Below are 26,490 nucleotides of genomic sequence, written 5' to 3' on the forward strand. Positions count from 1 at the left end.
AAAATCCACTTACTGGCCCCAAAAGGTGGAAATAGGATTAATGACTCTAAATTCTAGGGAGAAAATCTGAGCTCAGTACAAGGAAGAATTAAGAGTCAGCCCTGTTCAAAGGAAGAGCAGGTTGCTTTGAGTGTTGGTAAGATTTCTGTCTTTGGAGATAGTAAAAGGAAGCTTGGATGACTCCTTGCATGGTGCAGAATTGATTCAAGCATCAAAAGTCACTGACACTCTCTCACTCAAAAGACTTTGCTTAGTGCCTGCTACATCCAACCATTTTCTAGACACTGGGGATATGATGGTAGAGTGGGTTGAATGGTGGCCCTCAAAGTGATAGGTTCTTGTCCTAACCCTCACTACCTGTGAATATGACCATTTTTTTTTTGGAAATAGAGTCTTTGTAGATGTTATTAAGTTGTGGATCTTGAGATAAGATACTCCTGGATTATCTTGGTGGGCCTTAAATCTAATGACAAGTATCCTTATAAAAGAGAGGAGGAGAAGACACAGAGAAGAAGGCCATGTGAAGACAGAGGCAGAGATTGGAGTGATGCAGCTATAAGCCAACGAATGCCCAGAGCTACCAGGCAGGAATGAATTCTCCCTAGAGCCTTTGAAGGGAGTGTGGCCCTGCCAACCCCTTGAGTTTTCACTTCTGGTCTCCAGAACTGTGAGACAATAATTTTGCTTTTAAGCCACCCAGTTTGTGGTAATTTGCTACAGCAGCCCCAGGAAACTAAGATGGATAGTGAACAAGTCAGGTGAGATCAGGCCTTTGTGGAGGTCACATAATGTCCAAAAGGTAGGTGCTGTGGAGGCTAGAATAGAGGGCAGGTGAGTGTACCTCACAGGGGACTCCCTAGTGGGAATAGCTGGGGAAGCTCCAGTTGGAGCCTTGATGTCTAGCAGACCCTAAAGTGGGAGTCAGCATCCACAGAGCCTAGGGATGGCATTTCCCAAGATGGGAAAGAGACAGTGTGATGGGAACTAGTGAGTGAGGGTGAGGCAGGTGGGGCCTCAGTGGCAAGGGAAACTCTTGGCTTTATTTTTACTACAATGGGAAGCCAACTAAGTGCTTTAGGAAGGAGAATAAGTCACTCTGATGACAGTTTAAGGATCCTTCAGGACACAGGTGGAGAGTGGGACAAAGTAAACGCATTAGGGTAGGAGGTCCATATGGGAGGCAGAATTGATATGACCTTTTGGAGGCATGGCCTGGAGGGGGGGCAGTGAGGAAAGGGGGGGATCAAGGATGATTCTGTTGGGAACAACTGGGTGGAGGGTGGTGATGTTTACAGAGATAGGGAAGTCTGGGAGGGACAATGTTTGGGGGTGTGAAATCAGGACTCTTGTGTTTACCTAGGTGTAGTAACACCATTCATTCATTCTACATTCATTGAGTGATTCTTTTCTTGGCACTGGGAAGTCAGCCGTGAATGCTACAGACACGATCCCTCCCTTTATGGAGCTCACAGTTTTGTGCAGAACAAGATATGGTGGGTTTGGGGGTATTAAAGAAGGAGGATATGGGAGCATGTAATGGGGAGACCTGGCTCAGTGTGCATGTATGTTGGGGGTGTGTGTGCCTGGGAACCCAACATGTATACATCTTGAGCACTGAGTGATGTGGGAAGCCTCACCTCTAGCCTAATAGTCTTCTTGATGTTGATGGGTTTGGAGGGTTGGAAGTGCACCTGCAGGCCATACTCAGCCTTGGGGGGGATGGTCCCCTGCATCATGGACACGGTGAAGTCATCACCCAGGTGCTCCAGGCTGGTGATCCGCCAGGCCACGGGCAGAGGCGTGATGTTGCGGAGGAGAACTACCTTAGATTCTTTTCTGCAAGGCCAAGAGAAATTTTGTCAGTCTTGGCTGATTTTTTTAAAAAACACAATTCTGCTTTTGCTTGTGTGTGAGTGTTTTAAAACATTTCTTAACCTGTATTTTCTGCTTGTTTTATTTAGGTCTTTTAGTTTATGGGACTGAGCTAATTTATATGATTCTTAATTTTTTTTCCTTGTACAAGTTAGTAAGAATGAAATGATAAAATTTTAAACTTTCAGAAAATTGTAAGAAATCCTCTATACCTTTTATTCAGATTGAGCTTTGTTTAATTTTTGTTCTCTTTGCTTTGCATTCATATACTCTCGCATTTCTCATTCAAATGTTTCTGAACCATTTGAAAGTAAATTGGAGAGACCATGCTCCTTTGACTTTAAATATTCCAGAGCATATTTCTGAAGAAAAAGAACATTTATTAAAGCCGGAAAATGTAGCACTGATGGAATACTATTACTTAACCCATTGTCCATATTCCAACTTCTTTTATATATATATAGATATCTATCTATATCTATACATCTATATCCATATCTACCTCTCTCTCTCTCTATATATATATTTTCCAATCCAGAGTTCCTCTGCCTTTCTTTGTGTTTCTTGACCCTAATATTTCGAAGAGTTAACAGGCCAGTTAATTTGTAGAATGCTTTATAATTAGGACTTGCCTGCTGTTTCTTCATGAGTGGATGGGAGTACCACAGTGTTGGTAGTACATTCCTTTCAGGGCTCCATGATGTCAGTTTGTCCCAGTATTGGTCCCAGTTTGATGGCTTGATTCAGGTGGTGTTCACCAGGTTTATCCTTCATAATTAACAAGTAATTTCTGGAGAGATACTTCGAGAATGTGTAAATATCCTGTTCCTTATCACATTTTCACCTATTAAGTTTTAGTTTCCATTGATAATTAGCTAATGCCATCAATCTTTCCACGTTCATTAGTTGGAATTGCCAGGAAAAGTATTCCCTTCTCCCTCATGGGTTTATTTATTTATTTAATTATTTATATCAATATGAGCCATGGATTCTTATTTTATACAACAGGTTATAATCTACCACTGTCATTATTTATTTTGACACTCAAATTGCCCCAGACTTAGTCAGTGGGAACCTTTTGAGTTGGCTCCTGTGTTCCGTTTGCCATGTCTCCATGAGTTTTTTTTTAGATTTATTTATTTATTTCTATCCCCTCTTCCCTCCCTCCCCCCCAGTTGTCTGCTCTCTGTGCCCATTTGCTGTGTGTTCTCTGTGTCTGCTTCTATTCTTGTCAGCAGCGGGAGTCTGTGTCTCTTTTTTGTTGCGTCATCTTGCTGCATCAGCTCTCCATGTGTGCGGTGCCACTTCTGGGCAGGCTGAACTTTCTTTCATGCTGGAGGCTCTCCTTACAGGGTGCACTCCTTGCATGTGGGGCTCCCCTACATGGGGGACACCCCTGTGTCGCATGGCACTCCTTGCGCACATCAGCACTGTGCATGGCCCAGCTCCACATGGGTCAAGGAGGTCCTGGGTTTGAACTGCAGACCTCCCATGTGGTAGGCGGACACTCTATCTGTTGAGCCAAGTCCACTTCCCTCTCCATGAGTTTTTAAGCACTTCTTTACTTCATAGTGCAATATAATGCTTCTGGCTTATCTTCTGCTTTCCCTGCTCCAGTCCTGGAAAAAAGCCTTTTCACCAAGGAGCCTTGTTTCCTTAAGTAGAGAACGTTATATTTAGAAACCAAGATCTGGATGTTAGGATGCTCATTGCTCCTGTGTATCATTGTTTTCAGGTCCTCTCAGCCGACAGAGCTAAGAAATAGTGTGTGTGCATTTCTCTATATATTTAAAATTATGACTTCATACTAATATCTCCCATTCCAATTCAATGCCATAAAGTACATTCTAGTCTTCCTCCTTTATGTATTTGTAACTTCCTTCTCCAACATGGAGAAACCTGGCTCTCATTATTCTCAATATACTTATTTGCTTAAGTCTAGAATATACAGAAAATGGTTTCAGAATTTCTAATCCAGACGATTTCAAAAAGCAAGACTATTAACTAGAGTGAATGACAATTGTTTATAATTCTTTTTTATTAAAAATTTACATAGAGAGAAATGCACGTTAAGTGCACAATTCAGTAAGTTTGACAAATGCATGCACTTGTGTGTAACCTACTTCCTCACAAGATACAGAATATTTCCATTGCCTAGAAAGTTCTCTTGTGCCCTTCCCTAGTCAAATTTCCCAGCCCCACCACCAAAATGGGCAACCACTTTTTTTTTATTCATTTTTAAAAAAATATTACATTAAAAAAATATGAAGTCCCATTCAACCCCACCGCCCCCACCCCCCACTCCCCCCACAGCAACACTCTCTCCCATCATCATGACACATCCATTGCATTTGGTAAGTACATCTCTGGGCATCGCTGCACCTCATGGCAATCACTTTCTTTTATTTTTTTCCCATCATAGATTATTTTTTCCTTTTCTAACTCTTCATTAAGTGGAACCATAGAGAATGACCTCTTTTGTATCTGTATCTTTTGCTCAGGATAATGTCTATTAGATTCACCTTATATTAGTGTGTGTATCAATAGTTTGATCCTTTTATTGCTGTGCAGTGTTCAATTGGATGCATATATTACAATTTATTTACCTACTTTTCCATTGGTGAATATCTATTTTTCCCAGTTTTTGGCTATTACAAATAGAGCTGCAATGGAAAATTCTTGTACATTTTTTTTTTTTTTGCTTGTGTGTATGTAGGTTTTTATATATCTTCAGCAAATATCTAGGAGGTTAACTGCTGGGTCACAGGGTGGGTGTATTTTTAGCTTTCTAAAAAATTGCCAAATCTGTTTTCAATGTGTTATAATTTTTTATACCCCCCTCTTATTTATTCTCTATATATGAAAATTTTGGTTGCTCTACATCCTTGCCAATATTTGGTCTTGTCACTCTTTAATTTTAGCTATTAGTGCACATGTGTATGTGTTATGTCATTAAATTGTTTTCTGAGGTATAATTTACATAAATTAAAATGCACAGGGAAATGCAAATCAAAACCACAATGAGATACCATTTTACACCCACTAGGATGGCTACTATTGAAAAATGGATGGGAAGCGGGTGTGGTGAAGTGATAAGGCCTCTGCTTACCATTTGGGAGGACCAGGTTTCAATCCCTGGGGCCTCCTGGTGAAAAAGAAGAGAAGGCATGCCTGCGTGGCAAACAAGTGCCAGTGTAGCAAGCCGAGTGCCTGCGTGGTGAACCAAGCACCCATGTAGTAAGCCAAACGCCCATGCAATGAGCTGAATGCTCATGTGGGTGCCCACGTGGCAAGCCAAGTGCTCATGTGGTGAGCCAAGTGCCTGCATGCAAGCCAAGTGCCCACATGAATGCACACATGGTGAGCCAGTGCCTGTGTGGCGAGCTAAGCGCCCGTGCAGCAAGCCAAGTGCCCGCGCGGTGAGCCAGTGCCCGCGCAAGTGAGTCACACAGCAAGATGATGATGCAACAAAAGAAAGATGAAGGCGAAAGTCAAGGTGAAGCACAGTAGAGACCAGGACCTGAGGTGGCGCAACTGAGTGGCCACATCAGAGGTTCCCAGAATCGAATCCTGGTGAATCCTAGAGGAGAAAGACAAGACGAGAAGACAAAAAGGGAAACAGATACAGAAGATCACACAGTGAATAGACACAGACAGCAAAACAGCATGGCAGGGGAGGAGGAGGGGGAGGGGAAGAAAAAAATCAATTAAAAAATGTAAAGTTACAACTATTGGAGAGGATGTAGAGAAACAGGAATAGTCATTCATTTCTGGTGGCAATGAAAAATGGTGCAGGTCTGTGGAATACAGCAGTTCCTCAAAAGTTAAGTATAGAATTACCACGTGACCAGCAATCCTACTCTCAGATAAATACTCAAAAGAACTGAAAGCAGGGACCCTAAGAGATATTTGCACACCAGTGCTCATAATAGCATTATTCAGAGTTGCCAAAAGATGAAAGCAACCCAAGTGATAGCAACCAATAAATGGATAAACTAAGTGTGGTATATACACAAATGAAGTATTATTCAGCCATATAAAGGAATGAAGTCCTGATATATATGACAACATGGATCAACTTTGAAAACATCATGTTGAGTGAAATAAGCTGGACACAAAAGGACAAATATTGTATGATCTCGCTGATTCAAAACAATCAGATAAAGCAAACTCATATATAGCTTACCAGAAGTTGGGGTGGGTTTAGGGAATGGGAAGTTAAGGCTTAAAATATTTAGGGTTCCTATTTGGAATGATGGAAATGTTTGGATAATGGGTGGTGGTGATGGCAGCATGACATTGTGGACACAATTAACAGCACTCTAATATATATGTGAATATGATTGAAAGGGCTAAAGGTGAGATTGTACATGTGGTAACAGAAAAAAAATTCATGGAACTGCACAACACAGTGAACCTTAAGTTAAACAATGAGCTACAGTTAACAGTACAATTATAAAAATGTGCTTTCATTAATAGTAACAAACATACCACACTAAAGCAAAGTGTCAATAATAGGGTGTTGTATGGGAATCCTATATTTTATGCATGGTTGTTCTGTAAACTCACAACTCATTTGCTAAAAGAAAAGTACAGATCTTAAGTGTTCAGTTCAATGAGTTTTAACAATGGAATAAACGAGTGTAACCACAACCCAAAACTAAGATACAGAATATTTCCACCACCCCTAAATTTCATGCCTTCATAAATTTCCTTCCTGCATTTTCCTTACTAATTTCTGCCCTCTCCCTACCCACTGAGGCAACCTGTCTGACTTCTATTATCATAGATTAATTTTGCTTCTTTTTGGAAGTCATATAATAAATGTAATCACATATTATGCATTTTCTCTTCTTCCTTCCCTCCCTCTTTCTCTCTTTCATCTTATTATTTTCTAATTATTTGGGGATTAATTTAATCATCTTTTTTAGCTTCCTAAGGTGGAAACTTAAATGAGTTTAAACATTTCATCTTTTTATAAAAGCTATAAATTTCTCTTTAGCTGCATCCTATAGATTTTGAAATGTTGTATTTTCATTATTCAATTTTTTTCTGATTTCTTCTTTGACTGAAGGATTACCAAGAAGTATGCTTCTAAGTTTACAAATATGTGGGGGACTTTTTTAGCTATCTTACTGTAGCAGTTTCACATAGTTATGAATTCCAAAAATAGATATTGGATTATGTTTGTAATCTTGTCTGTACCTGGGCATGATTAAGTTATGATTAGGACTTTGATTGGGTCACGTCATTAGGGCATTGAGTCCCCATCCCTTGGTGGGTAGGGACTCACAGATAAAAAGACATGGCAAAGGAAAGAATTAAAGGGTTTTTAATGTTGGAGTTTTGATGTTGGAGTTTAATGCTGAAGCCTTAAGCTGGAGCCCTGGGAAATAAGCTCACAGATGAAAGAGAAGCCAGCCCCAGGAAGAAAGGAAGGAACCCTGAGCCCAGGAAGAAGCAAGCCCTGGAAAGAAAGGAACCTTGAACCCAGAGAGAAGCAAGACCCTGGAAAGGAGGAACCCAGGAAACCTGAACCCTCACAGACATTAGTAGCCATCTTGCTTCACCACGTGGAAATAGATTTTGGTGAGGGAAGTAACTTATACTTTATGGCCTGGTAACTGTAAGCTCCTACCCCAAATAAATACCTGTTATAGAAACCAATCAATTTCTGGTATTTTGCATTAGCACCCCTTTGACTGACTAATACACTTATTGTTATTGATTTTTTATTTAATTCCATTGTAGTCAGAAAACATACTCTGTAATATTTCAAGTATCTCTTTTCTTCACCTGTACCTCTTGCTCGATTGTATCTCTGATATTGTTAGCATAGCTTGGTACTGAGTAAGAGATATCATTTGTGTGTGTCTGATTTAGCAATCTAATCCTTTTTGTTTGTACATCTGCTTTGCATTATTTTTATTCTAGTGGTTACTCTAGGTATTACAACAAATACCCTTAATTGATCAGAGTCTTCTTAGAGTTAATATTGTACCACTTTATAGAAAAATTAATACTTGCAATGTATTAATGCTTTTTTATATCCCATTGCCCATTGTATGTGCTATTGTTTATATATATTTATGTTTTTCATCTACATACCTTTTAAATTTCACAACACAGTATTAATACTTTTGCTTTAAACAGTCAATTGCCTTTTGAGGAAATCAAGAGAATAAAAAAGCAAGTATTTATATTTACCTATGTATTTATCATTTCTATTGCTCTTCATTCCTTATTGTAGCTTTGAATTTCTTTCTGCTGTCATTTTCTTTCAGCTTGAAGAACTTTCTTTAGCATTTCTTATAATGCATGTGTGCTGACAATGAATTCTCTGTTTTGTTTACCTGAAACTACATTTTAGAAGTATATTTTTGTTGGAAATAGTATGCTGGGTTACTAATTTTTTTCTTTCAGCACATTAAAAATGTCCTTCCATTGTCTTCCAGCTTCCATTATTACTGATTAGAAATCTGCTGTAATGAATCATCTCATTTCCCTCAGTACTTAATGTGTTGTTTTCCTCTGGCTTCTTTCAAGATTTTCTCTTATCTTTGGCTTTTAGGAGTTTGACTATGATGTGTCCCATTGTGGTTTTCTTTGTATTTACCCAGTGTAGGGTTTGCTGAGCTTTTGTAACAGTGTTTATGTCTTTTCACCAAACTTGGGAAAGTTTCATCTAGTACTCAAAAAATTTTTTTCTACTTCATTCTCTTCTCCTTTTGGGACTCTAACTACAAATATGTTAGACTTTTTGATGTTGTCACAAAGTTTATTTAGACTCTGTTCATTTTTTCTGAGACTTGGAGACATTAACTGATGGTTACAAAGTCACAGATTTAGTGGCACAACTTGAGGTATAATGCAGACCACCTGTCTGATAATCATAGTTGGCTATAATATGGAACTCCCCATGGCAGGTCAGAAAAAGCACTTCAGGTTATTTTAACTCTTACTAAGTTCACTAATCAGCATTTATCAGGCAGTAGGGACTAGTGGTGATGATCACAGAATTCAGGATACATGCTGTTTTAGTTTCCTTGGCTGCTAAAGCAAATACCATATAATCAGTTGCTGAAACAATGGGAATTTATTAGCTCATGGTTTTGAGGCTAGGAGAAAGTCCAAATCAAGTTGTCATCAAGGTGATTCTCTTTTCCTGTAGACAGGCTTTCTCAGGCTGGCTGCCAATGATTCTTGGTCCTGGGCTCCTCTGTCACAAGAAATGTACATGGCAGTCTCTCCTGGCTGCTCCCTTTTCTTCAGGGTTCCACTGACCTTCAGCTTCTTGCTTCCCGTGGTTTTCTCTCTCTTTGGCTGAATTTCATTCTGCTTATGGACTCTAGTAATAGAATTAAGACCCATCCTGATTAAATTGGGCCACACCTTATCAGAAGCAACCTCATCAAAAGGTCCTACTTATAATGGGCTCAAGCTCATAGGAGTGGATTAAGTTTAAGAACATGTTTTTCTGGGGTATATAGCTCCAAATCACCACACATGATATAGCAATATTCTCTTCTAGAAACCCTAGAAATAAATATTTAATTAACATTCAATGATGCAATTCCAATTAATGAATATTTTGAGTTCTAGTTTTGGTCTAACATTCTCTGTTTGTACTCTAATTTCTAGAGCAAAGAATCTTAACCTTTTAGAGTAATGGAAACTTTTGAGAATCTGGAGAAAGTGATCCCTTCTGAGAAAAAAGCATATATGCACACACTTTTGTAGTTGATTTTTGGGGGTTCTTGACCCCAATGAAGTTCATCCACTTAACCCAGGTTAACAATATGTGCACTAAATAAGGTTACTAACCATCCTGGTTTCCATGAGACTGAAGGAATTTTCCAGAATGGAGAACTTACAGTGCTAAAATCAAGAAAGTTCAGAGGCAAGGATGAATTGGTAACCTTAGAACTAAATGTTCTCTAAATTCCATTCCATCCTGGCCTTTGGTGAATCATCCTGAGCTCTGACCTGTGCAGCAAGAGCCGGTCAAAATGCAATTGTCTGTGGTCCAGTTCCAGTTCAGGGCGGATCCCTTGACAGCTTAATTTGAAGATGGCTGGTTCTGGGTTCTCTTTGATGCAGCAGATGATGTTGTCTTCAAAGGTACCAACTGCAGTAGGGTAGGCCCATACATTTAGCATCTAATGGAAGAGTCAAAAGAAAGTACATTTACATAGAGGATGCCCAAGCCCCAAATTTCCCAAGAAGACCTTGCCCTGGTGGGCTTATTCAGGTTTATCTGTACCTGCTTCTCATTGGGTTTCAGAATCATAGTCGTGGGCTCCAGGAAGTAGGTGTTTGCTTTGACATCATTCTGAAAACAGAAGAACACCTCCACAAGCATTGGGGAATTATTCAGGATTGTCAGTGTCTCCATGTTACCTGGGAAAATGGATGACTTGTACCTGAACATGAGCAAAAATGGGGAGGTGGTTGTGAGAACTGGATGAGAAATTCAGATGGAGAAATTCAGATGGCAAAGCACAGGGCACTTCAAAAGGACAGTGTGATTATACTGAGGTGTAGTATAGTGTCTTAAGAACACAAGCTTTGCAGTAGTGCAGACTTGTACCTTAGAACTCTACACTGTGACTTAACCCCCAGAAGACTTGGTTTCTTCATCTCTAAGGTGGGGATGATCATGCCTTTTAGTATTGTTATTTAATTGAGATATTGTACCCAAAGCTCTTCGGACAGTGACAGATACTAAAGCTTTGGTTAACTGAATGGAAGAGTAGCACAGGAGATGGCACAAGGAATACACACAAAGGCATACATCATTAGGGATCATAGCACAGGTTGGGAAATCAAGGACACCATAGTACTCTTTGGTGCCCAGAAACAGTCTGAAAAGCTGTGATGGATGAAGGAAGGAAAGAAAATGTCAGAGACTGAATTAGAGCCAGAGAGATGGAGAACTTGCTGTGTAACTGCCAAAGATGTGGTGGCCTTCACCTCTAACTGGAAATCACTAGGTACAGCACTGTGCTAAAGGCTGTATGCACAGTACACAGTTTAGTTCTTACAAGTCTGTGAGGTGAGGGCTGTTATTTTCCCATTTTGCAGATGAGGACATTGAGGCTCGGCAAAGTTTGAAAGATAGAAAATGAATACCCAGATCTTGTTTCCAGGCCACTGTAAACCACACCCCTCCTAGACCAGTGTTGTCTGGCCCCACATCCTGGCTAAGTCCAGCACTGTCTGGAACACATTTACTATTTGTGTGGCCACCCTGAGCTGACATGCCTCCATCCTAGTGGGCACTGCCTGAAGCTGACCTTCCCAGCCTGGACCTGCAGGCTGAGTAGACAGCCCTTGCCCCACATGCCTGGCCTTGGTCTCCCTCTCCATCACCACTGTGGGCTGATCTTTCTGTTTCTCACTACATTTCAGCCACAGTGGAACTTCTTTCTCTTCCCTAATAAGTGACTATTGAGTGGATGAGTGAAAAGATAAATGAATGAATAAACAAACTTGCCCAGGGTCTTATGGCTGCGTGATTTGACTTAGGTGTGTGAGACTCCTAAGTCCATGTTTCTAAATTCCATGGTGTATGCAGGAAAGAAGGATGAAAAGGGCAGGTATTGGAAGCACATGTGTCCCAGGCATACACCCTCCACCCCTAACACACACCCAGACATTCACATTTGTTAATACAAGGCAGCTCAGCTTAGTGACTACAGACAGGTCTGGACTCACAAGCTTGAGGTGATTCACAATAAGAAATAAGTGTTTGCTCTTATTTTTATTGTCATTACCATAGACTTTTGTTCTTTTTTTTTTTTTTGGAGGAGGTACCAGGGATTGAACCCTGGACCTCATATATGGGAAGCAGGAGCTAAACTACTGAGCTACACCCACTTCCCTATCACAGTCTTTTGGAGATGGCATAGAAGGGCATGTAGACACTGTCTCCCTGAGAAGGGACCAGAACTCACCTCTCCTGAATTGTGCTTCAGGGTAACTGAGGCAGCATACTAAGTCCACATACAAACTCCACCTGTACTATTCATCAGCCCAACCCAGGAGTTTAACTTCTTCGATAAACTGTAACACTTACTTATCTCTTGATTTTCCACAAAGCAGTGGTCCAAAGTAAAACCTCTGCATGCTCATAACGTAATTCTTAAAGATAACCTCATTCATCTTCATGTCCGTCTTCCGCTGAGGGAACACCACTCTATACACAGGGAGGAAGGGGAGAGGGGAGCTGTTACCATCTGACATTTACATGAATCCATCTCTCCCAGATCAGCAAAGGGTCCAAGCATCTGGAGACAGGGTGACTCTGAATCTGAGGACTTTGTTGAGTCTTCATTCTCTCACCGAGTGAAGATAGTATGGCTTGAACTTCAAAAAAGATTCCCAGTGCTGCCTTCCACTACAAGGGGCTGATAACAGAGCTGAGTTGGATTCCCTGTTCTAGTGCTCCCAGCTAGAAAAAGTCTGGGGACTCTCTATGGAAAACTAGAAAACTAGATTTGGTAGATATTAATTAGCTTCCGAGTTCCATAGTCAAATGTGGCTCCTTTGTGAGAATTGCAAAAACTTCTCTGGGTGGACAAGCTACCAAAGGTCCTTCCTCTAGGGGGAACCAGCTCCAGCTCACTTGGCCGGGTGATTTAGGTAGTACAGAAACTGCACAGGGGTGCTGAGCAGCTCAGAAAGAAAACCTGTCCGTGGAGATGCACACATATATTCGTATTTTAGGATGACAAGTCCTGTCAAGGTGAAACTTGCTTAGATTTGCTTAATAGTTAAATAAGCAAACTGACTTGCCAGAGGCAGACTTGGAGGAAACTAAAAAGTATTTGTCAACCTTTCCTTTCAAAAGAAAATATACTTACTTTGGGTCTTGGCAAATGAAAGGGTATGTGCAGACACCTCGGCAATAAAGCTGGTACTGGCGTTGAGTCCCAAGGATCTCAAAGGTGAAAGTTTGGTCAAAGTTCCCAAGATCATTAGATGAGAAGTGCACACGCAGTGTCACCTCGCCATTGGCTGGCACAATCCAACGGAAATGATTCAGCCTGCAAATGACCACACAGGCTTTTAAAGTGAGAATGTCTGCCTCTGGCCGTGAGAAGACTAAGAGTGGCCACTGGGGTCAGGCCTGGGCTGCCTGTAGGGTCCCACGGGCAGGACAGCACCGCTCCTATCCCGTGCTGTGACAGCCACCCCCTCAGTTCTGGGGTTTCAGCGTTCGCTTCCTGGGGGCTTGAAGGCCCACCTGACAAACTTTTCCTGGGAGAGCTGCCCGGTGAAGTTGTTCTGGTCTATGTCTGACAGTGGGGTGATGGCACCAGGAGGTCCCCCAGAAAGGCCCTTCCTGTTGTAGGCCGGGCGACGTTTATCCTTCTGAGAGTCGCGGAGCTGCTCCGATTTTTCCTTCGGTTTCTGTTTGTTCCCCTTAGATGGGGTGGTCTGCTCCTCTGGGGCCTTAATTAAAAATGAATGCGAGATCTTAGGTACGCATCTTACAGACACATGAATGGAGGGCGTGATACTGACAACACATCTCCAGGCTGTGCAGAAAGGACTGCAGGTTCGGGATGGCCGGGGCCCAGTAGGGCCCAGCCTCGTGTTTTGGGAACAAGTCTAGTACCTTCCTTGGCACCCCATTCCTTGAGAAGGAGGCCAGAACAACTGAGAAAGCTTGAAGCTGGCAGTGCGTGTGCAGAACTAGAGTCTTCGCTCTCAGCGCTGCTCACCACTGGCAGCTGGGCTGCAAGCCTTATGGGTGTTGCTAGGCCAGTTACATTTGTCCACTTGTGGTCTACTTGCCAGTATTTTGTTGACGTATTCTGCCCACTACCATCTCCTTTCCTCTTCTCATTGATGGGATTTATACTCCCCTTGCCCCTTTTTAAAAAACAAAACAAAATTTAAAAACCTCTGTTTTGGAAAGGAGCAAAGCAGAAACCTGACTTGTTAATAAGTTCTCATTTTTTAGTGGTCCTTTAATGCTTTCTGATCAATATTTTTCTCTTATTACTTTTCGCCTTTTAATTTATCATTTTCCAACTTTTCATTTCAGAAAACTTTTGAATTTAAAAGCACAGTAAAATAAGTAGTTTTGCCAGTTGTTAATGTTTACTTATGTTTGTTTTATCTATCACTTTTTTCTTCTGAACCACTTGAAAGTAAGTTGCACATAGGATGACACTTGACCCCTAAATACTTTAGCCTGCAGAGAAAGACATTCTCCTATGCTACCACAGTACTATTATCACACCTAAGAAAATTAACAAATAATTCCATTATGTCATTCTAGTTCATGTTAAAAATTTCCTATTTGTCCCAGGTACATCTTTTTTTTTTTTGAAAGATTTATTTCCCCTCCCCCACCCAGGTACATCTTTCATAACCACTTTTTTCCCCAAATAAGTATTTAATCAAGGTTCCTTTACTGTGCTTAGTTGTTATGTTTCTTTAATATCTTTTGATCGAGAACTTTTTTTCCCTTCATAAAACTGACTTTTTAGAGAAACCAGCTCTGTTTTCTTATGGAATATCCTACAAGTTGAATATTTACGACTTTTCTCACAGTATTATTTCACTTATATTCCGCATAAACTGAAAATTAGGCTTAAAAGCTTGAGTGGATTTATAGGTGATGCTGTGTACTTTGTACTCTATCACAACAGGGGATAAATAATGTCAGGCTGGCCCACCCTTAGGGAAGCAAAGTGAGTTTACGTGATTATGACGTAAAGTGCACTTTTCCCTTTGCAGTTAGCAAACCTGTGAGAATGCTTTGTCCCCAGCAACCTTTCACCTAGTGCCTTTTGTAGCCATTGCTGATCCTTCACAAAACGGTGATTTTCTAATTCTATCATTCTTTCTCTAATTTTACTGCCATTCTTCTTGAAGGAAGAGCTTTCCCTTGCCAAATGGGATGAACCAGAGTTCCTCCTAAAATGATAGGTTAAAGAATGCTTAATTCTTTCCTTTTACTGGCCAGTTTTCAGAATAAGGTGTTGGAAGCATAGTCACCTCCGATGGTGGCATTTTTTCTTCTTTATCTTTTTTATTTGGGATTTTACCATGGACTTTGCCCTGGTATGGCATACCCACCATTGTGGCTGACTTCAGATGTTGATTTCCTGCTTGTAAATTAAGGTTTGTGGTATTCTCTGTTACCTAACTGTCTTGTAGCCAAGGCCTACAGGTTCTTTTTTATTTTCTCTCTTTGCTGATGTGCATGTTTGTAGGAGGCTGTGTAGAGAGATTCAAATTTGGGGCAACCATTCTTATATGGGAATAAAAAAATCGCTCCATAATTTTTAATATATATACCTTCTGCTTATTACTGCAGTTAAATCTAGTTTTTAGTTGTGATTCATTCTATCAACTTTATCCATATTTTCTCCTGTTTTATATGATTTTATTTTGATTATTTATATTTTTTAATCCAGCAGGAATTAATTTCCTGTATTGTATCAGGTGAGGAGATAAAAAGTGACTTTACCTGAAATATCCAATCTTCCCATCCTAATGTCTTTAATAATCCATCCTTTCTCTAAGGGGATGTGTTCCCTTAACTCATGTCTGCTAATTCTTATACCATTGCCACACTGCTTGAATTGCCTGAGTATCACAATACATTTTAATATCTTTTAAAAAGAGCTAGCTTAAAAAGAAAGGAACTGGCTTTACTTATTTTTTCTTGCAGATGAGCTTCAAATTAATTTGACAAGTTCGCTAAGCCATCTCATGGGAATTAGAAAAGTTGGAAAATGGGAATCAATCATTTTTAAATCTCTTCTTGGGAAGTAGGACAAGTCAGACCTTGTAAAGGCACAGCCAAGGGAAGCTCAGACAGGAAGCCTGAGTTGAGAGAAGATCCAGGGAAGATACCCCTCAGTGAGCATGCTACCTAGAGTCACACCAGAGTCATGTGTTGGCCATGTGGAAGGCAATCCTCTCTCCCTGCTGTCTCAAGTCCTGCCAAGGCCAGGTGACCAAGCGACTCACTCTTTACCTTCACAGTGGCAGTGGAAACTGAAAGCTCTCCTTCTGCATCCATTTCCTTTTTATCTTCCAGCAGGGAGAGCTCTTCTGATTGCGGGATGACAAACACAAAATGCTTCAGTGTCTCCATTGTGGCCATAGGCAACCGCCTCATAGGGTAGGAGATTATTGAGAATAAGGTGGGAGGCGGGATGGGTGGTCCAGAGGAGCCCAGGCCTAAGATGTCTAGGATCTAAAGGAAAAGATCATCGTTAATTCCTGGTACAGAGGGTGGGCTCACCATACCAGCCTCCTGACTGAGCACGCAATGGTTAGGATCAAACCTCCCACCCCTTCCCCTCAGCATCCTTGGGAGACACCACTGCAGTGAGCATGTCTGTGCGAAAGGGGATGAATCATTTGTACCAATTATTAAATGACCAGAGCTGGGGAGTTCTGTAAGCAACAGTCTAATCTGTGAAATATGGAGAGTATAAAAAATGGCGAGAAGATGTTCTTGGCTATAATGTTTTCTAAAAAAAACAACATATTTCTCAAAAAAAAAAAAAGATTACAATGATAGGCCTGAGGCAATTTATGAAATGAGTGGAAATGGTACTGGGTGTCCTTTTATTGTCTTGCCTCTTTTGGTTCCACCCTGAGCCGCCACGGCAAGACCACGTCAAGGTCTGCCCTCTTGAATAGTTTGGCTTATCCTTCCATCAGTGCTCTTACCTGCCATATACCCTACCCTCTTGGGCTCTGTTCTCTAAACTAAAGGGGTCTGCAAGCTGTGGCCCATTTTCCAAATCTGGCCTGATACCTGTTTTTGTAAATAAAATTTTATTGGAACACAGCCACACCCACTTGTTTATATATTGGTGATGGTTCCTTTCACTGTACAAAGGCAGAGCTGAGTAGTTTCAAAAGTGACTGTATAACCTGTGGCCTAAAATATTTCCTTTCTGGCCCTTTACAGGAAAAGCTTGTCTCTGGACAAGAGGATATAATAAAGCATCCTGACAAACCACTGCCAAAGGTGCTGGAGTAGATGAATCTCTCACATACCTGCCTCTCCATCTCTTAGCACCTGTCAATATTAAAAAGCACACCTGCAGGTGGCTTCTCATGAGGTTACATCTGTGGAACTTTCTATGGATTTCCATCAAGTAGACCAAGGTCCCATAGCTATTTTTTGTCTTATATCCAAAGGAGCATCAGAAATTGGTAGAATGAAAGGGAATGTGGATCTTATAGAGAAATAAACATTTTCATGATGATCAACACAGTATCTGCTCCCTGATTTGGTATGTTTCCACCCCGCATAAGAAGTCTGTACCTGGTCCACTTTGGGAAGCCTGTCATTCTCCAGGCACTGCTTCCAAATTAAGCCATCCAAGTCAGAAGTCTGGATGCTGATGAATGGCACACCCAAATCCCTCTTCCCTTCATGGTCCTCGTCCCCTTCGCCCTCTCCTCCGTCACTCCGTTCCTCCAGTGCCCGGAGCTTCTCCAGACGTTCCTTCTCTGCCTTCTCCCGCTCCAGACGCTCTTTCTCTGCTCGCTCCTTCTCCAAGCGCTCCCTTTCTCTGTCCTTGCGGCCTCTGCGCCCACCAGAAGGAACCTGGCGCTGGTCATCGGGCTCATGGGACCCCTCCTCTGCCCCTGTGTGATGCAGTTGAATTCCTTGCTTCCGGTCCCAGTACATGAGGATGCTCTGGATTTCCTTCAGAGTCAACTCATAGGTCTTAAACTTCTGCGCCAACTGCTTGTCAGTGTCCTTTGAGAATTCTCCTTCACTGTCCTCTTGTTCCTGGGCAAGAGGAAGCCCTAGCAAGTTGGTATCCATCTGGTGGTTCTTTCTTTTTTTGTTTATTTCTTCCTTCTCAGACATTACTTGCTCCCTAACAGATACCTTCCTTTCTATTGCTTCTAACCTGGCTTCTAGTTTGGTGAAAGCAAGAACCTAGAAGGGAAAACACATTAAAACAGTTCTTTAAGGGACAACAAGTTGCATTAAGAACAGGCAAGAGGGCATTCTGTTTCACAGCATTCCAGGCACGTCTCGGCACACTAGGGTTGTACCTGAGAATCATCTTGGGAGCTTTTATCAAAATGCCCACTCTGCGTCCTTTCCCTGCTACAGCCTGGTGCTGTGCATTTTGAAAAGGCTGCATTGGTGACTGTGCACTGGAAGCTGAGAGCTGCTTTTCTAAAGGGTCCACAGGAAGAGAAGCCCAGCAAACCCCATCACTCATGAGCTGCTCGCGGGTGCCTCGGGAGAGGCCACAGGGTGCAGTGGGTCCTGGCCAGCATTCCCACTTGTAAGCTGCAGACCACAGGCGAGTACGCCCTCCCTCTGTCTCAGCTCTGCTCGGGGAGAGTAATAAGAAGCACTGCCCCAGAGGCCTGAGGATGAACACGTGGGCAAGCACAGGGAACAGTGGGGAACAGTGCCTGCCACAGGGTGAGGGCTTCCTTAGCTTCTCTTCACAGCTCACGCACAGAACGGGTGGTACTGGGACCTGGAGTTTGGAATCTGGCTATGCCCCAGGATTTTACATCTCTGTGTATTTATTTAATGAGGATGCATAGAGAAATTAACTCCTCATTTTTACTGCCCCTTTAAACTCGTTTTGGGGGCTCTGATTTTCCTCTCCCTTGGAGGAAATCCCTCAGGTAGCTCCCATAGCTTTTTGGGAGCCATAAAGTCCAGTTCAATCTAACACTCATGTATCTCCAGTACAACCCAATGGGGTATCAACTTCAAACTCTTTTCCCATAGGCAGCTCCTCTGCTCCCTGAGTTCAGACCTGCTTCAGGCTTGGAGGCATGAGAGGGGTGGGGGTGGGGAATGGGTGGCTTTCCCTTAACTCACTCCACTTCCTCCTAACACAGCTTGGAGAGGGAGCTGACACGCCAGTGCTGAGGAGACTGTCTTCTGGAGGGGGCCATTGCCTTACTTCAGCTTCTGGAGGGTTTCGCTCTGATGGTATTGCTCTGGGCCTCAAGAGATGCTACCAAAGCACCATGAGTTCCACCTGGACATTCTGTTACATGTAGAAATGGCTTTTGTGTGAAGGGAGGGGCCTGGTGAGGAAAGCACTTATGCTTGGAGGATTACAGGAGCCCAGCACAGAGCAGCTGGAGGCTGACAACAAATGACCAAGAATACAGAAGAGTTTAGCAAGATGATTAACGAGCTTGAGTGAATGGCCGCAGAAAGAACACTGCCTCTTAATAATGAAAAAATACACATAGTATGTGAACACATAGGAATGTTTACAAAAACCAGTCACATATAAGGTCACATAGCAAGGCTCAACAGTCGCTAAGGATCAATGATATGACATAGAAACATTCTCTGAAGACATTATTCTAAATTAGAAATCAAAAAGGGAGCCAAAATGTAGCCAATCCTTCGGAAATTAAATAATTCAAGGGATTAAAGAAGAAGCCATAAAGGAAGTTAAAAAATATTTAGAATTGAACAATAAATGATAACATTTTATATTAACACGAGGAATATATATATATATATATACACACACACACACAATAATATTTGGGAGTTTATATATCTTTGAGTACTTTAACAACATGTAAATGAGTAGATAAAAATGACTGAAAAATAATAAGATAAGTATCCAACTTTATAGAAACTGGAAAAAGAATAGAAGAATAACACAAGGAAAGTAGAAAGTAGGACATTAAAAATGATAGGATTGGAAATGAGTTAAATAGAAAACAAACATACACTGGAGATTATCTACACAGGCAAAGCTGTTACTTTGGAAAGATAATGAAAATAATAAACTTCTAGCAAGGCTGATTGAGAAAAAAGAGATAAGAAAACAGAATGACAAAGGGGACATAACTATAGATACTGAGGAGATAAAAAAGATAAGATAATATCATGAATTACTTTATGCCAATATATTTGAAAAATGATAAAACGATCCTTTTAAGAAAGCAATTCTTGAGCAATATGTATCCAAAGACTTGAAAGTTTGCATATCCTTTAGCCCAGGAATTCCCATTTTGAAATGTATCCCAAGAAAATAGTCATGAATGTGCATGTAAGGATTCAGCTACAAGCAAGACACTTTTGATCTCTCTACTATGAGCTCTTTCCATGAATATTAGATTTTTTTGGCAATGAGTAAGAAAAGCTGAAGGGTGCACTTTATGTTTCTGTGCACTACTTCCGGCTTATATCCCTCTCTAGACCTAGGAGAAGATCGGGGGCATGATGATGGAGTGACCACTGAGCCACAGAGAAGCACAACCCAAGAGGAGGTGAGATTGCTAGAGTTAGAGGTAAGAAAGGGAGCGCCTCACCCGTGGAGGAAGAGGTTAGAGTGTTGTTAGGAGGCGGATGCACTCACTAGGGCCCACAGACAAGCTGCTTACAGGGCAGAGGGTGGGCAGAAGAAGGCAGAGTCAAGGGTGACTGCCGGGATCTGGGCTTGGGAGCTGAGAGGGGGAACAAGGAGAAGGTTTGGGGGAGAAGCAGCATAGATGCTGAGCTTCGTGTGGGCCTTGTTGTTTTAAGTTGGAGGAGGTGGCGGGCAGGTGGCATGGGTATATGCATGTGGGATGCCGGGTTGGGAAGAGCCCATGTGGACTTCAGAGTTGAGCTGAGAGCAAAAGAGGGCAAAGTTTCAACAGATTCCTTCTGGGGACTCAGTGATAAAATCAGTGGGCATAATTTGAAGTTAATTATGCTCCAAAAATTCTTTTTTTCAAATGATGAATGAAATGTTTTGCCTTTTGGGAACTTCTACATAGATTATTTTGAACTTGTTCTAAATAATAACTAGACTTTGTTAGTTGGAGAAAGAATGACTGAAACAACACACAGTTCCTCATTCTCCTCCCCCACTTCGTGAACAAAATCACTCAGGAGAGGTAGGTATCAGTTCTTGTCACTGTCTCCTGTGTCCCCCCTTGAGATGTCATATGTTCCTGCAGGCCAGTGACATCAAAGCTTTAGTGATCCTGGAACCCCAGTCTTTTGTTGCCATCAGTAGCCCCCCCCCCACTGGATAGTGCCCTGTTCTGGTGAAAGAATATGACACTGACACTGACTTTTCCACATCAGAAAGGGCTGGCAGAGGGCACTGCCCATAACCGCTGGTTCTTCTGCTTAGGGTCCCTGCCAGCCAGTTCCCAGGTTCTCAGTTTGAACTCCAGCCTTGTTTGCTTCTTGCACTTATTTTGAATCCCAAACTTGTGCCCAGTCCTGTATACCAACAGCCCGTCCCTTCCTGGACTCTATGTGATTGAAACCTCTGACCCTGGACACCTGCCCAGCTGTGATCACTGCCTCTTGTTCACCTATGTGGAGCAGTCTGCACTTTGGGAGTCTGGCTTTAGCTGCACCCTCAGAACTCGCTGTGCTGAAGCAGTTACTGTCCATACCAGCCATACCTCTCAGCTATGGTCACTACTGTGGGCCCTGCTGTAGCTGCTCAACACTTCCTGGTTCACAGTTGGCAGAGGAGTGACTGCTGAGCTTGACAGGCTGATTAACTGTTGGTACTTGTCTGCAAGGATGACTATGGTCAAGGATTATGCCCTTGATTAAACATAGGGGCTTCACCGATTTTGCTGCTTAATGGAGGCAAAGCTTAAACTTAGCCTCTTTTGCGGTGTCTGGGACCCTGCAGAGTGCGGTGGGAAAAGGACTCTTAAGTCAGTCATAATCAGGTGAGGTTCTGGAACTGAGCCTTCATCTCTCTAAACCTCAGGCAGAGAAAAGCACAGCTACCTGGTAGGGTGGTTGGGATGCTGAAATAATGCGATGACATAAAACAGAAACACAGCACTGGGTGGGCGATGAGGGTCAACAAATGCTTCTCCTATCTTCTGTCCCACCACAGAAACCAGACATCATTAGGTCAGTTTCCTGCAGGGGGAATGGGCAGGATGGACTGGCTGGTTAGAGTGCCCGGTTCCTCGGTGCCTGTCTCCTGGAAAGCAGCAAGGGAGGGCGGCAGCCTACCTGCCTGCTGGTCGTCTGAGACTTCTTCGGTGAGATCTCCTCCTTTGCCAGCCCCTGCTTTGGTTTTCTGAGCTTCCGTTTCAGCTCGTCTTCTTCCCGTTGTCGTTCTAGCTCCTGCTGCAGCTTCTTTTCGTGCATCTCCTTTGCCAATCTCTCCAGCTCCCTTCGTCAAACCAGGCAGAGAAAACAGTTCAGAGTCTCTCCTGCCTGAGCCCCATTCTCTGCCCTGGTCAGGGGTTTACTTGGGTGTAAAAAGAAGGAAAAACTGAAAGGAAGGGAAATAGGGAGGAAGGAAGGAAGCAAGCAAAAAACAAAGAAAGAAAATATAGGAGGACCTGCATCTATCTTTGAATGGCCTTTCAGCAAAACCCTGATTTACTGAAACTCAACTAGGAGGACCTCTCAATTAATCTGTATTTCTGCTGCAATCTCTTTTCACAGGAGAAAGAGGCAAATGACTGAAAATAAGCTTAATGTTAGCACTTTTTGAAGGCAACTTTCAAAGATGTTCTGACATCAACAGCGACATGGCCCCGCTTCCCACATGGTCCCATTTGATGAGCTGATGATGGGAAACTGTGTTTTTAATAGCTGACCCTACAGTTTGGAAAGCCACATGGCTCTCCTTCTGCCTATTTCATCCCCTCTCTGCTGTGGGCTCAGTAGTGCCTGCCTTGCTGCTGATATACAAATGAGTGTGGTGGGGATAGCAGTTCTAAAAATATACAACCCACCTCTTTTCATCTCCTGTAATGCCTAGCGGTTTCTGGTGGCTGTGCTCTACCCACTGAAGCTGGCATGTCATTACTTTGGGAGAAGGAGTACCAAAACAAGTCATTGCTCGGCTAAGTCTTTGGTGAGATGAATGCCCGAAAGCAACTGCATTTGTGAGAAAGAAGTTTCCCCTGAAGTACTAAAGCTGGGCTTTTCACTGCAAGACCAGCCCTGGAGGACTGGAGGAGCATGATTTTACAACTGACGGAGGAGGAGAAAGGATGAGGACAGGCTGTAGGGTTAGGGAGGCCAAAAGGCCTTTTCAGAACCAGTGGAAGGAGTCTGGAGGTAGAGGGTGGGAGAGAAGGGCATGAAGTTGTAGGTGAGTCTCCTGGTCCTGCCCCCGCCAATGGGTGAAACCTGCAAGACAGGAAGGAGCAGGCCATAGAATCCCACACCCCCAATCCCAAAGCTTGAAGATCTGAAGGAAGAATGGACATATGTCCCACTGCCCACCTGACATACTGGCCCAAGTCCCCTGGGGCTCTGTGTGGTGTGTGTGGGTGTGTATGTGTGAGACATCCAGTTATTCCTGTGTGGTCCCCAGTGAGGAGAAAGAAGGGAGCTCAGATCGCTGGCTTGTGAGCCTTCCCAGTGTCTTAGGTGAACTGCCCAAGGAACAAATGTGTGAGGAACAAACAGGAGAGACGTCCAGACCTCAGGGGATGGCCTGTCCTACCAAGGGCTGAGATGGGGTCCAGGAAGGAGGAGAGATGGCTGAACTCTGGGGAGCAGTCACCACGCCCATGTCAAGAGAGTAACCTGGAGTCTTTAGCTGCAGACACTCAAGCAGAGGCAGCCAGGGCAGAGGCTGAAAGCCACCCCGAGGGTGTGGTTGTCGGGATGGGAGAGAGGCCTCCCCAGCACCATTACATCACATGAGCTTCCCCCTGGTCCCAAATGTGCCCCGGAGAGAAGGGAGGTGGGAGGAACCCTAGAAAGCTGCAGCAACCAGTGCCCTGGATAAGCGAGCTGTGCTTTCCTGTGGCCGCTGTCGTGCTCTGGGGAGATGACCCCAAAGCTGACACTGCGCCCTCCAGCCCCGGCTTCAGGATGGATGCCTGCCCTACAAAAATCCCCTGGGGTGGTCTGTTGGGGCGGGAAGGAGGACCCCGCCCTTCCCAGGCCCTTGGTTCAGACCTCTTCTTCCTCTCTCGGAGGGCCTGCTGGACCTCCCTGTCAAACAAGATTTTCTCCTCCTCCGTCAAGGCATCGTATTCTTCCTCGTCCATGGTCTGGAGACGTTCCTTCTCCCTCTCAAGCGCCTCCCTGCGCTTGCGCTCTGCAGGCGAACAGAAACAGGAAGGTGAGGAAGCTTTCCTCTCCAGCTCTGGAAGGGGGTCCCCCGCTGCAGGGGGCCTGTGGTGCTGAGAGGCGGCAGGCACTTCTAGACTCTGGGGGCTATCATTCACCCACACAGTGCCAAACTCGGGCACCACCTGCGGTAGGCTGAATACGGCTCTCCAAAGACAGCCCCGTCCTGTCCCCGCACCCGCGAACATGCTGCCTTACGTGGCAAAAGGGATTCTGCAGGTGTGATTGTTAAGGATCTTGAGATGGACGAGTCTTCTGGATTTTCTGGGTGAACCCTATATAATCACCGTAAGAAGGAAGCGGAGGAGAAGAGTCAGAGAAGGCGATGTCACAATGGAAGCAGAGGTCAGAGGAGTGAGAGGAAGGGATCTAGAAGCTAAAAGGCAAGGGAATGGAATATCTCCTCCAGTCTTCAGGAGGAGCACAGCCCTGCTGGAGCCTTGATTTTCAGACTTCTGACCTCCAGAATTGTGAAAGAATAAATATTTGTTGTTTCAAGTCACCAAGCTTGTGGTAGATGTTACTGCAGTATAGAAAAATTACACACTCAGTGACTTTATGCATTATGAGCTCAGGGTGATACAGAGCTTTGCAGATCAAGAAGAATCCCTGGCCATGTCCTACGGATTCCAAGTTCAGGTGTGCGGGTCACACTCAGGACCAAGGCACTCAGCTCCTGTTTTCCACTCCACTCCCACAACAGTCTTTCCTGATGTCCTTGTAGGTTTGAGCTTTGGACTCAGAGACCTGCATTTGAATTCTTTCTCTGCCACTTACCAAGAGAATACTAACAGATAAGAATAGTATTTCCTCCCTCACAGGGTTGCCGTGAGGATTAAATAAGTGATGACGTCAGGTACTCTGTACAGTGCCTCGCACATGCATAATATTCAATGAACATGAGATTTGTTAAGAATATTGTTTTTATACTCTGGCTTTAGGACCTTTTCAGGGGGACAGGTGCATCCAATTCAACAGTGAGAGACTTTAACTTTACCCAAAGATAACTGAGATAGTGAAAAGTGAATGTTTCTTTCAAGTTGATCCTTATAGGGAATTAAGCTTTCCAGAAAGCTAGAAAGCTGGAGGCAGAAACACTGCTGAGGGATGCCTGGGCATTATAGAAAAGTATTGTAATTTTCATAGATTGCTCCAGAAGAAAGAGGTAAGCTCAAGTGAGGAAGGATAGCTGAGGTTCTTAGAGGCAGGGCTCTGCTTTGTAGGGCAGCTTTCCCCAACCCTCTCACCTGGGGCCAAGCTTTGCTGTGACTATGTCTTACTAAATTGGGAATTGAGCTGGCATTACTCTGTGTGTACATATCTATTTTCAATTAAATCTTTCAATTATTGAAAAATTTTCCAGGCCACTGGTATAATGACATAGAAAGAGCACAGGTTTTAGACTGACCTGACCTGGTTCCCTTATTCTATGCTGTGTGATCTTACATAAGTCCTTTGGTAGCTCTGAGTCTCATTTTAACTTATCTAGAAAATGGGGACAATAATCTTTACCGGGCTCTTGAGAAGATTAAATGGTCCACAGTGTAGAAAAGGTGTGGTACAGGGCCTGGTGCACAGTAGGTGCTCATGAAAGGTAGAAACTGTTTTAATAACATTTATCAACACCTCCAGTTTTACATGAAATGAACGGTTGACTTAAACAAAGCCAACAAGAAAACAAGTCCCTGATCAGGATGGGACCTGTGATATGTTCTCCTCAGGTTGGTTGTAATTACAGGCAAGATGACAGGGAGGCTGTGGGATATCAGGGGAAAGAGGAATGCATTTGCTTTCACAGGTGCTGGGTGCCTGCCTTCATTATATAACCTTACAACAGACCACTTATGACTCAGTTTCCTCATATGTGAAGTAGAAATACAAACTCCTGGCCACCTCACAAGCTGCAGTGAGGTACCAGTGAGACCATGGATATGAAGGTTTCATTTAAACCCAGAGGAGAAGCATGTCAGGGGAGCATTTTGATAAGCCTACAGCTCTGTTCAAAGGGAAGTTGTGTTAGGGCTTGGCAAGGACAGCCAAGGAAGGTATGGCTCCTTGCCTTCTTGTTCCTTTTTGGCTTTCTCCTCGGCCTTCATGACCGCGTAGTCCTGGGCGATGTTGAGAATGTAGATGTGCTCCCGGTTGCCGATGGCCTTCAGCAGGCAGAGGAGAGCTGAAGTCGCACTCCTAGCAAAGAGCGTGTCGAGGCCATCAAACACCACTCCACGGTAGCAGTCACTCAGCTGAAACCAGAGAGGGCAAAGTCAGTTATCAAGACCATGAGATCATCTTCTCTACGGAGGAAGTTGCTTGTTCGATTATTGATGTTTCTATTGGTGCTGCAGTGAGATCTGCAGACCTACCAGGTCCCAGTGAAGACTCCCTTAAACTGCCCTTCTGCCTACTCAATCCAAGATACTGTCATAAACTCAAAAAGAATAAACATCGAGCATGAAAGGTCTCCATTGTGCATAATGGTAATATAAAGGATTTATCCAGGCTCTATAGAAATAAAGAAAACAAACAATATGTTACAGTGAGGGTCTGGGAAG

The 26,490-nt window shown here is 43.2% G+C and overlaps 1 protein-coding gene across 3 annotated transcripts in view; it reads right to left on the minus strand.

Annotated features, from left to right (window-relative positions):
- HYDIN (HYDIN axonemal central pair apparatus protein) overlaps window positions 1–26,490 on the minus strand; it is a 516,844-nt gene that overhangs the window by 114,961 nt on the left and 375,393 nt on the right. For all 3 annotated transcript variants that reach the window (XM_071209089.1, XM_058279757.2, XM_071209090.1), the window contains 11 exons: window positions 25,998–26,181; window positions 23,765–23,906; window positions 21,851–22,013; window positions 17,183–17,809; window positions 15,875–16,096; window positions 13,121–13,329; window positions 12,738–12,920; window positions 11,951–12,070; window positions 10,136–10,295; window positions 9,859–10,031; window positions 1,638–1,836 (listed from right to left, as the gene is read on the minus strand). In XM_071209089.1, the coding sequence (XP_071065190.1) occupies window positions 1,638–1,836; window positions 9,859–10,031; window positions 10,136–10,295; window positions 11,951–12,070; window positions 12,738–12,920; window positions 13,121–13,329; window positions 15,875–16,096; window positions 17,183–17,809; window positions 21,851–22,013; window positions 23,765–23,906; window positions 25,998–26,181 (2,382 nt within the window). The remainder of the gene's footprint in view (window positions 1–1,637; window positions 1,837–9,858; window positions 10,032–10,135; window positions 10,296–11,950; window positions 12,071–12,737; window positions 12,921–13,120; window positions 13,330–15,874; window positions 16,097–17,182; window positions 17,810–21,850; window positions 22,014–23,764; window positions 23,907–25,997; window positions 26,182–26,490) is intronic.

The sequence above is a fragment of the Dasypus novemcinctus genome, chromosome 18 (genome assembly GCF_030445035.2).
Source record: "Dasypus novemcinctus isolate mDasNov1 chromosome 18, mDasNov1.1.hap2, whole genome shotgun sequence".
Lineage (NCBI taxonomy): Eukaryota > Metazoa > Chordata > Mammalia > Cingulata > Dasypodidae > Dasypus > Dasypus novemcinctus.